At 40.5% G+C, this 12,348-nt stretch overlaps 1 protein-coding gene across 15 annotated transcripts in view; it reads right to left on the bottom strand.

The window, feature by feature from the left end:
* The window catches only part of NCOA2 (nuclear receptor coactivator 2), a 259,281-nt gene that overhangs the window by 99,160 nt on the left and 147,773 nt on the right, over nt 1-12,348 (bottom strand). For all 15 annotated transcript variants that reach the window (XM_073330891.1, XM_073330882.1, XM_073330888.1 and 12 more), the window contains 2 exons: nt 11,889-11,993; nt 1,243-1,415 (listed from right to left, as the gene is read on the bottom strand). In XM_073330891.1, the coding sequence (XP_073186992.1) occupies nt 1,243-1,415; nt 11,889-11,974 (259 nt within the window). In that variant the 5' untranslated portion in view covers nt 11,975-11,993. The remainder of the gene's footprint in view (nt 1-1,242; nt 1,416-11,888; nt 11,994-12,348) is intronic.

The following is a 12,348-nucleotide window of genomic DNA, read 5'->3' as shown; positions in this document are numbered from 1 at the left end:
AACAAAAATATCTTAAAACCGACTGGGACAAAATGTTTCCTGCCGCCAGAAAATTGCTACTATGCAGTACAGATGTGATCACACCCAAGTTGTGGTGAAAACCGAATGCAACACATATCCTGGAATATCTTACTTCTCAATTAAGACATCTGGTTTCTAGAACAGACATCATCATATTTTCATGTCTCCATTAATCCAATCTCCTGTTGCATCAAACTACATATCATCCTAGCTATCTATTACAAGGGTGATTCTATTGCAGAGTCTCCCTCAATTAAGCATCCTAGAATGTACAGCTGTGTAGTTCTTTATTTGCACACACACACTTGATATGGAATAGGGAGCATTACCTTCCCTAAGAAAGTTAAAGCGGTGAATCCTGTAATATTGATAATGTGAAAGATATAGATAAAAGGGTATGGAATTTAAAAGAATGTCTCCAAAAACAGATTATAAAGAGAGAATCTCCTTTTAGCCCTAAAATAAAGCAACATGCACATACTTCAGGAGTACAAATTGGCTCCATCCATTCAAGGAACTGTTCCAGCCTGTCCAACATAGATTGACTGGCATCACAAAAAAAATTTAAAGCCATTGTTTCTTAAAGTTTTTTCTTTAATAGGAAAAAATTACAAAAGAAAAGAAACAGCTGATCTCCTAGACAAACCCCGGAAGCAAACTGTCATGTTCTCTTGTCTAACATTTACAATGGAATTCTGACTAGAGATTAGGGTACTTTTAAATCTATTGTAGTTCAGGATATGATGTTAGAGTTTAGGGGACAGGGATAGTTTAGTCCACAACATCTATTCATCCGTGCAAAGGAGAGCAAGAACTGGAATTAAGAAAACTTTCATATTCCACACTTTTGGATTATTCCTTATGCTGAACTAGCTCATCTTTTGTGTATTACAACTCTTTCACCTGTATTACAACTTTAAACTCTATGACAAACAAATACCACGGAATTTAGTTCCATTAGAAGATGAATACACACATCAGGCTGACTCACTCTCACCACCCTGCAGACAGCGGCTAAATTTTATATCAAGCCTATTTTAGACACCACCAAAAATGATATTTAACACCTTTCACCTAAATTATATCACTACCTACTTCACTAGTGATTTAAATAACCACAGATAAATTGAAGAGAATTTGAAGTGAATACCAGGCTTGCCAAAAACCCCAAAATAAACAAAGAAATTAAAATATTCAAAGCCAATTAACTAGTCTTCTTACCTTGTTCTTTTATCTGACGAATTTGCTTCACAGTTTCTTTCAAGATTGCACATTTGTCAGGTTTAAAGTTAAAGTTGTCAATATCATTAATATTTGCAAAAATCAGCTCTGCAAGTTCTTCTATGTATTTATTCTCCTGCTCACGATTACGTTTCTCAGTGCTTCTTTTAGGGCTGAAAGACGAGTTTAAAATGTGTTATTTTTAACAACTGTTTGTTCACCTTCTGATGACTGACAGTTCAAAGTTGAGATTAGGATCTTGAAGAAGATTTAACATCAAAGAAATAAAACAAAAAAAACCTCATCGACCTACTCTTTCTTGAGTAGAAATGTCCACGTTAGAACAAACAAATTAGCTCAAAAGTGAACAAAAAGTTCACTTGTTTGTTCCCAAGCAGTCAGCTTTTGGAGATGGGGTTCAAAATTTAAAAAAAAAATATGCAAAAAAAATTTAAACAAAAACACAAATGCACCTCCCTGCCATGTTAAGAACTCAAGGAAAACAACATTTTGTTAGTACATGAGAAAGTGAAACTGCCCAGAAACAAAAGTTAAACCAACTAACCTATTTCCATTGTCCGACCCATGTGAAAGGCAATGATTAACCACTCGCATAAATGCTGAATACTAAGTTGGGTTTTAAAATTCTTTCAGTTTTAATAAAGTACCATATATACTCGATCATAAGCCGGTTCGTTTATAAGCCAATCCCTCCCGTACCCCCCCGCAAGATGGATAAGTAAAAATGGCAAATTTTTATGACCCATTCATAAGCTGACCTTATAATTCAGGGGTCGCCAAACTTTGGCTCCCAGCCTATCAGGATAAGCCACTAGCGGGCCAAGACCATTTGTTTACCTCGAGCATTGCAGGCATGGAGGTAAACGTAAGTAAACAAAATGTCCTGGCCCACCAGCAACTTACCCTGATGAGCGGGGACAGCAACCAGTGGGGAAATTTGGGTGGCGGGGGGGAGGGGGCGGAAGAAGCTGGGGGTTAGGGGAGTAACCCCTGTGACCACCCCCGCACATGACCCCACCCCAACCCGGGACCTCCCCACATGACCGCTCCCCACGTAATCCCTCCCATAGGCCAGGATCCCCACACTCTCCCCATCCCATCCCGTCCCACCTTACCAGGGGTGGGCCAGGGGAGGATGTCTCTGGCCTGGCCGGAGCTGCTCCGGGAAGCTGGGAGGTGCGGCTGCAGCCTGCCAGTCCCAGAGCTGCTATAGCTGCTTCGGAGGTTTGGAAGAGAGCAGCGTGGCCAGAAGAGGAGAGACTCTGGCCCTGCCTCTTCCCTTCTTCTCTGCTGCCTCCCCTTGCCCTCTCTGTTGTGAGGGTGGAGGCGGCGCTGTGTCCCACCTCTCCCACTCTTTATACCCATTCATAAGCCGAATCCCTTTCTCTGATGCTTCCCTTTTTTACTAAAAACAAAATTCGGCTTATGAACGTGTATATACGGTAATTGAGGTAATTTTTTATTATTTTATGTCAAAAGTCTCTAAAATTTCAATAAAAGACAAAAGGGCAAATCCTACACTGTAGTTTGAAATGACTGAAGAATTCCTCTTCATAGTGAGTGCCAGAGAAAGCTATTTACTCAAGCTACCCCGTCTTTATCCAGATAGCAACATGACCTGTACCTCCTTTGCATGAGCAGGGTCTCAAAAAATATATTAGATTTATTACAAGGGTCAACAGCTTAGATTTGTCTGAATGGAATAGTTGTGTAGTGACTCCCTGCTGGAATAAGAATTTAGTTGGCCATTGCCTAATGAGTGTGAAAAGTGTGTGGACTTATTTATTACCTATAAGAAAAAAATATAAAGATTGATTACTTACCTTGCAGTAACTGTGATTCTTTTGTCCGTGTGGCTCCCACGCTAGATGTGCATGCATGAGATTGGCATCTTTGAACAGCAGCGTCTGTGGGGGCTACACTCAAACCCATGGAGGTAAATTTGGGCCCCCTGTCCCCATTTCACTTTACTTACACAGATATTTTGGCCGATTCTCTGAGCGCAGGGCCCCAATAAAATTGTCCCCGCCTTTCCTTTCATCAGCCCTGGCTGACCCTATGCCCTGCAAGCCCCCAGGCCCCTCAGCCAACGGGTATAAAGGGCACAGCGGCCACAACAGTCCCTCAGTTCCCTCACCAATTCAGAATCTCAGCAAATGAGTCTCTGAAATAGGAGACATAAAGGGTAGGTCACGGGGTCCCCATCACACATCTTGAAGAACACAGTTACTGCAAGGTAAGTAACTGTTCTCTTCTTTTCATATATTTGTCCATGTGGATCCCACTGTAGGTGACTGGCAGTACCCCCATCGGAAAGGTGGGACTGAGGAGTCCTAGCTGCCACTAACTAAATGATTTCAATGCTGCCTTCCCAAAGCTGGTACCTGATCTTGCAGCCAAGTCATAGGTGCAGAGCTTAAGTGAGAGGGGACTACTCAAAGTAGCCACCTTGCAGATCTCAAATATGGAAATATTTCTGAAACATGCATAAAAGATAGCTTGAGCTTTAGTTGAATGTGCCCTAATGTCTGGTGGCAGGGGTATGCCAGACATGTGGTAGCAGATTGAAGTGAGCTGGGTAATCCATTTAGAAATTCTCTGAGAGAAGATGACTTGCCCTTTAGCAGCACTATTTCAAACAACAAACAAGACTGAGGGAAAGTCTAAAAGACTTTGTCCTATAAATAAACATCTGCATTTCGCTAGGAAAGACTGGGATTTTGAAAAGAACACTAGAAGATTAATTACCTGGTTTAAAAGAAATCTGAAACAACTCTTGGAATAACTTTAGGATGAGGTCTCAACATGACCTTGTCTCAGTGAAACAGGGTAGAAGGAGCAGGATCCAGCCATGAGGGCTTGGCGTTCACTGACCCAGTTGGCTGATGTAACAGCCAGTAAAAAAAGGCAGTTCTGAGAATAAGAAGGTGAAGAGAACATTCAGAAAAAGATTCATAGGGACGCCTCATAGGACCAATGAGGATGATGTTGAAATGCCTAAGAGAGACGGGGACTTCCTAACCGATATTTTCCATAATATATTCTACTTGTGGAGGGCTTCGTACTTTGCAATAGAATTTCTCATATCTGTAGTGAACATTCTCTGCCATTAGCACTTAGCAGCCAACATGTAGACTCCTAGGTGCTGTGAGATTTTGGGTCTGGTTATAGAATTTGTCCCCAGTTCTGAGATATGTGTGGACAGTCCAGAAGTGCTACTGGGTGCTGAGTTGACATTTTAAGAGTTGTGGAGTCAGTACCAGATTGAGTAGGTATCAAAGCAGCCCTAGGCCCTTTTGGTGGTGAGCCAAACACTGAACCAATGTTGCTTGTTTCTGTAGCATGAAAGGGCTTTGCTCAGTTCTCAGGAACAGAATGAAGGCAAACAGATCTTCTTAGGCTTTCCCTTTCTTTGTGGAAGAAGATAGTTGCCGGGAACAATGTTTGGTCCACTGCTGTGATCTATCTTGTCTCAGTGCAATACCAGTCTTTAGTGCTTTGGAGTAGCCACAGGTGCTGAGGTGGTCTTTGGCAGCCATGGGTTTTGACTTGTCAATGTTGCCAGGTTCGACTTCTTATTATACCAGTCTTGGGAGTTGGATCCTGGCTGATAGGGACACAGAGAGATTGAAACTTGGAAGTAGAAGGTCCCATCTTAAGAGATTGATGCCTGTTCTTCTAGGTCAAAACTGTCTTTCATAGATTGGTCCGGCATACATAATATCAGCAGAATGTCCATGGATTTTCTGGTTCTTGAGAAGGATCAGTGGACAGGGCTCTGGTCAGGCACACAGCTCTCACTGGCTCAAAATTAATCATGGTTGTAACAATCTAAAAGGGTCGGTGAGACTGTCACAAGACGGGCAGGTTGGAAGCCTGAAGTCTGAGTCCACCATTGAAGTGATTGTGACACAGCACACCAAGTAGGAAAAAGGGGAGTTTGTTTGTTTGCTTGGGGGTTGTTGTTTTTTGGGAAGGAATACATTTAAGGAAAAGTTTTTTTAAGAAAAACAAAAAAGGGGAGATTTATAGGAAAATTAACCCCAACTGGTTAAATTTATAGAAAATGTGCTATGGATAAAGAAATAACACTGTCATAAATATAAAGGGAAGGGTAAACCCCTTTGAAATCCCTCCTGGCCAGGGGAAAGCTCCTCTCACCTGTAAAGGGTTAAGAAGCTAAAGGTAACCTCGCTGGCACCTGACCAAAATGACCAATGAGGAGACAAGATACTTTCAAAAGCTGGGAGGAGGGAGAGAAACAAAGGGTCTGTGTCTGTCTGTAGTCGTCTTGGCCAGGGACAGAACAGGAATGGAGTCTTAGAACTTTTAGTAAGTAATCTAGCTAGGTATGTGTTAGATTATGATTTCTTTAAATGGCTGAGAAAAGAATTGTGCTGAATAGAATAACTATTTCTGTCTGTGTATCTTTTTTGTAACTTAAGGTTTTGCCTAGAGGGGTTCTCTATGTTTTTGAATCTAATTACCCTGTAAGATATCTACCATCCTGATTTTACAGGGGGGATTTCTTTATTTCCATTTACTTCTATTTTTTATTAAAAGTCTTCTTGTAAGACACTGAATGCTTTTTCATTGTTCTCAGATCCAAGGGTTTGGGTCTGTGGTCACCTATGCAAATTGGTGAGGCTTTTTATCCAACATTTCCCAGGAAAGGGGGGGTGCAAGTGTTGGGAGGATTGTTCATTGTTCTTAAGATCCAAGGGTCTGGGTCTGTAGTCACCTAGGCAAATTGGTGAGGCTTTTTACCAAACCTTGTCCAGGAAGTGGGGTGCAAGGTTTTGGGAAGTATTTTGGGGGGAAGGACGCGTCCAAACAGCTCTTCCCCAGTAACCAGTATTAGTTTGGTGGTGGTAGCGGCCAGTCCAAGGATAACGGGGGTAATATTTTGTACCTTGGGGAAGTTTTGACCTAAGCTGGTAAAGATAAGCTTAGGAGGTTTTTCATGCAGATCCCCACATCTGTACCCTAGAGTTCAGAGTGGGGGAGGAACCTTGACAAACACAATAGGAAATCTTAGAGGCAATAGGAAGAATAAAAAGTGGTAAAATTCCAGGATCTGATGGCTTTGCAGGTGAAGTTTACAAGGTATTTAATAAGGTATCCTTGTGGGGTACCTTCAATGCCATTCCGTTAGGGAAGAAACTTCCACAAACCTATGAAAAGAAGCTGTTTTCCCTAAAATTGAAAAAGACCTTACTTTATGCAGCTCTTATAGACTCATGACATAAACAACTTAACAAAAGTGCTAGTGAGCCAACTGCAGTCCATACTCTCAGTTTATATAAACTAGGGCTGTCAAGCAATGAAAAAAATTAATCGCACTGTTAAACAATAGAATACATTTATTTAAATATTTTTGGATCTTTTCTACATTTTCAAATACAGTAATTCCTTGCTTAACATTGTAGTTATGTTCCTGAAAAATGCAACTTTAAGCGAAATGATGTTAAACAAATCCAATTTCCCCATAAGAATAAATGTAAATGGGGGGTTAGGTTCCAGGGAAATTTTTTTCACCAGACAATATATATACACACACACACACAATACTGTACACAGCAACGATGACTGTGAAGCTCGGTTGAGGTGGTGAAGTTAGAGGGTGGAAGAGGGTGGGATACCTTACTGCTAAATGATGAACTAGCATTCAGCTGAGCCCTCAAGAGTTAATACATTGTTGTTAATGTAGCCTCACACTCTACAAGGCAGCATGAATGGAGGGAGGGGAGACAGCATGGCAGACAAGACACACACCCTGTGTGTGGGGGAGAGAGAGATGTGCATTGCCCCTTTAAGTTTGCTGACCCCACTCTAAGTACACTGCCCTTTTAAGTATATTAGGAAGTTGAGACAGCAGCTGCGGCTAGCAAGCTCTCTCCTCCCTGAGCCCTGTCATGTCCCCACCCTGCTCTATATGGAGAAGGGATAAGTGGTGGGCAGAGCAAGGGGGAAGGGGGACACCCTGACATTAGCCTCCTTCTTTCTCCCCCCCTCCTGAAAGCAAGCAGGAGGCTCCCGGGAGCAGCTCCAAGGCAGAGGGCAGGACCAGCACATGGCAGTGGGGGGAGGGACAGCTGAACTGCCAGCAATTGATAGCCTTCTGGGCGGCTGCCACACAGGGAACTTAGGGGAGTGGGGAGCTGATGGGGGAACCTGCCGGTCCACGCTGGTTCCAAGCCCCCACCAGCTGGCTGCAACGGGCTGCTCTTCCTGCAACCAGTGGACAAAGCAGGTGGCTGCCAAACAACGTTATAAGGGAGCATTCCACAACTTTAAACGAGCATGTTCCCTAATTGATCAGCAACATAATAACAAAACAACGTTAACTGGGACATTAGGAAAAACTTTTTCACTAGGAGGGTGGTGAAACACTGGAATGCGTTACCTAGGGAGGTGGTGGAATCCCCTTCCTTAGGGGTTTTTAAGGTCAGGCTTGACAAAGCCCTGGCTGGGATGATTTAGTTGGGATTGGTCCTGCTCTGGGCAGGTGGTTGGACGAGATGGCCTCCACAGGTCCCTTCCAACTCTGTTATTCTATATTTTCTATGACTTTAAGTGAGGAGTTACTGTATATTAATTTCAATTACAACACAGAATACAAAGTGTACAGTGCTCACTTTATATTTATTTTTAATTATGAATTATTTGCACTGTAAATACTAGAAAAGAAATAGTATTTTTCAATTCACCTAATACAAGCACTGTAGTGCAATCTTTTTATAATTAAAGTTGAATTTACAAATGTAGAATTATATACAAAAAGTAACTGCATTCAAAAACAAAACAATGTAAAACTTTAGAGCCTACAAGTCCACTCAGTCCTACTTCAGCCAATCACTCAGACAAACAAGTTTTACAATTTGCAGGAGATAATGTAAACAAGAAGCGGGCAGCAATGTTACCTGAAAGTGAGAACATGACACTGTTGTAGCAGGTGTCACAAGATATTTACATGCCAGATGCGCTAAATATTCATATGTCCCCTTTATGCTTCAACCACCATTCCAGAAGACATGTGTCCATGCTGATCACGGGTTCTGCTCGATAATGATCCAAAGCAGAGTGGACCGACGCATGTTCATTTTCATCATCTGAGTCAGATGCCACCAGCAGAAGGTTGATTTTCTTTTTTGGTAGTTCAGGTTCTGCAGTTTTCACATTGGAGTGTTGCTCTTTTAAGACTTCTGAAAGCATGCTCCATACCCTCTCCCGCTCAGATTTTAAACCTTGGGTTGAGTGCTGTAGCTATCTTTAGAAATCTCACATTGGAACCTTCTTTGCATTTTGCCAAATCTGCAGTGAAAGTATTCTTAAAACGAACATGTGCTGTGTCATCATCCAACATAATTATAACATGAAATATATGGCAGAATGCGGGTAAAACACAGAGCCGGAGACATACAATTCTCCCCCAAGGAGTTCAATCACAAATTTAATTAACACATTATATTTTTAAAGAGCATCATCAGCATGGAAGCATGTCCTTTGGAATGGTGGCTGAAACATGAAGGGGCCTACGAATGTTTAGCATATCTGGCACATAAATACTTTGCAATGCCAGCTACAAAAGTGCCATGCAAACGGCTGTTCTCACTTTCAGGTGACATTGTAAATAAGAAGCAGACAGCAATATCTCTCATAAATGTAAACAAACTTGTTTGTCTTAGCAATCGGCTGAACAACAAGTAGGACTGAGTGGACTTGTAGGCTCTAAAGATTTACATTGTTTTATTTTTGAGTGTAGTTATATAACAAAAAAAATTCTACATTTGTGAGTTACACTTTCACGACTAAGAGACTGCACTACAGTACTCGTATGAGGTGAATTGAAAAATACTATTTCTTTTATCATTTTTACAGCGCAAATATTTGTCATCAAAAATAATAATATAAAGTGAGCACTGTACACTTTGTATTCTGTGTTGTAATGGAAATCAATATATTTGAAAATGTAGAAAAACATCCAAAATATTTAATAAATTTCAATTGGTATTTTATTTTTTTAACAGTGCGATTAATCACGATTCATTTTTTAATCGCGATTCTTTTTTTTTTTTAGTCAATCACATGAGTTAACTGCTATTAATCGACAGTCTTAATATAAACCCAAATCAAACTGTATTAGTTAAGGATAGATAAATGTCAGTCAATATTTGGAATCATCCATATGCCAGATCAAAAAGATCCATTTCTTTTTATCATCACTTGATCCACAGAAAGCTTCTGATAGACTAGAGTAGAGCTTTTTGTTTCAAGTCCTGTCCCAGATGAACATTGGCACCTTAGTTCCTTAAATGGATACACATTCTTTATATCAATTCAAAAGCAGTGGTGCAATTTAACAGCATTAAATCTGCCCTGTTTAAATTACACAGAAGGAGTAGGAAAAGATGTCCATTGTCTTCTTTACTTTTTGCATTGGCCATGTAGCCTTTTGCACAGCGGATAAAGAATAATGAATTTATCACAGGAATAAAACTTGAAGGAACACATCAGAAAATAGCTTTATATATGCCGATATATTATTTTTATTTAACACAAAAGTTTCCCTAAAATTAGTGTCTAAGAAAATCCATGACTTTGGGAAAGCATTTGGATTTAAAGTACATTACACCAAATCTGAAATGCTAGCTATCAATTTGCCAGATTCTCAGAAGTCATTCCTCTAGAAAACATTTGGGTACAAGAACCCTAAGAATTCAAATCTCAAACAGTGTAAAAGAGCTCTATGATTTAAATGTCAAACCACGACTTCAGCAAATGAAAAAAATCTGGAGGGCTGAGGGGGAAGTATATACTTTCTTGGTTAGGAAGAATAGTCTTAGTCAAAATGAACATTTCAGCAAGGATATCTTTCTTGGTTTCAAAATCTTTATGTAATCCTCCCAGAGAACATCCTACGAATACAGAGGATGATGTTAAAATTTATATGAAACCAGAAAAGACCAACTGCATGCAGATATTTTGTACAGACCAATTAAAACAGGATGGACTAGCTGTTCCAAATATTCTATGGTACTAATAAGTCAGCCAGCACAAAGCAATGGTCAGGGGGCTGGGGCACATGACTTTCGAGGACAGGCTGAGGGAACTGGCTTGTTTAGTTTGCAGAAGAGAAGAGTGACAGGGGATTTGATAGCAGCCTTCAACTACCTGAAGGGCAGGGGGATCCAAAGAGGATGGAGCTCGGCTGTTCTCAGTGGCAAAAGATGACAGAACAAGGAGCAATGGTCTCAAGTTGCAGTGGGGGAGGTCTAGGCTGGATGATAGGAAACACTATTTCACTAGGAGGGTGGTAAAGCACTGGAATGGGTTACCTAGGGAGGCGGTGGAATCTCCATCCTCAGAGGTTTTTAAGGCCTGTCTTGACAAAGCCCTGGCTGGGATGATTTAGTTGGTGTTGGTCCTGCTTTGAGAAGGGAGTTGGACTAGATGACCTCCTGAGGTCTCTTCCAACCCCAGTCTTCTATGATTCTAGCAGTGGACTGGGGCTCTCTAACTAAGCCAAACACTGGGTCTTTATTGAACAAGAAAATTGTGGTGGTGTAACTATTGCTAGACTACCATGGATTAATCATGCTCTCCAGAAATTTATACATATCCTTTAGCAAAGGCTACTCCATGGGTTAGGGATAGAACTAGATATAAGATAAACTTTTCTCCCTCATCAATGATACCCATTGCAAATAATCCAGATCTTAACCCAAATTATGAACCACACAGTTTTAAAGATTAGGAGAACCATGGAATGAATATTTTTGGCCAGCTACTCAGTAAAGAAACTTTTCGAACCTATTTAGAGATCAAAACTAACTTGAAATGACCCACTCTCCCTTTGTACCAGTACTTTCAAGTTAGGCAGTAAGTTGTTTTATACGAAAAGCTCACGTTAGTAGAAATGATGGCGACTGGTCAATTAGGGGAAAAATATAACTAATTTGTATTAATCTTTACAGATAACTTTCTTAACAAAAAAATCCATATATGATACACTGGGAAAAGGACCTGGATAGACAAATTACACCAGAGGAATAGGATTTGATCTGAAAAAGAGGAACAGCAACCTCAATCTGTCGCATGGTCAAAGAATATTTCTTTAAAATACTGTTTCAATGGTTTCTTATACCAGTCAGATTTTTTAAAAAAAACCAAACCCATAGAGATTGAATGATGATAAATTTTGGAAACGTTGTGGTGAAAGAAGTCTGTATGCATTAATGGTAGACATGCTTTCCCAAAGTAATGGTTTTCTTTAGACATTGATGTTATCTGTAAACAAACATCAACAACTGTTAGATATTTATTACCAAATGATCCTTTGGTTCTGTCTCGCTGCTATGAACGGGAGAGGGAACTGAGAGACAACTATGGCCATTTTGCCCTTTATGCACAAACAAGGGAAGCTTAGAGGGGCACACAGGGTGCAGGTGTGCCCTGACAGAAACTGGCATTCAGAGATTTCAATCTTGTGCACGGGGTGCATGCACACCTAGAGTAGGAGCCACACAGACAATTCTAGAAAGAGAAGAATATTTAGCCTTTATGTAGCCATTTACTTCTTCAAAATACTAATGAACCACTTCTTCAAAACACAAGTTATCTACCTGGGTCCAAGCTGATCAGGGCATTCCTTGCGCTTTCTTGACTCTGCCCTGGATGGGTCAGAGGAATTTTCTCCTATCCCACTCATCTTGAACACATATCAGCAACTACAAAAAAGAAGGGGGAAAGGGTTAGAGTGGATGGACATCTTTTCTTCTTGTCTATACTTTTTTCTCTCTCCATATGCGACTTCATTTTCACTTTGCAAATCCATTTAACTCTGTAAAGTGTTTTGTGATATAGTTTCGCTGAAAGATGCTATGAAAATAAAAATATTGTATTTATAGTCTTTCAAAATCTACACAGCAACTTCCCTACAATAAATTTTTCGATGGGCAAGTAAAACACAAGAGAATCTTGTGCCTGGACTGATGAATTTCAATGGCAATTTTGCAAGGTTGAACAAGGAAAGAGGGAAAAAAATATAGGTTTCAGAATAGCAGCCGTGTTAATCTGTATCTG

Source organism: Lepidochelys kempii, chromosome 2 (genome assembly GCF_965140265.1).
Source record: "Lepidochelys kempii isolate rLepKem1 chromosome 2, rLepKem1.hap2, whole genome shotgun sequence".
Taxonomy (NCBI): Eukaryota; Metazoa; Chordata; order Testudines; family Cheloniidae; genus Lepidochelys; species Lepidochelys kempii.
The sequence above is the reverse complement of the archived record's forward strand: the minus strand, read 5'-3'. Positions and strand labels throughout refer to the sequence as shown.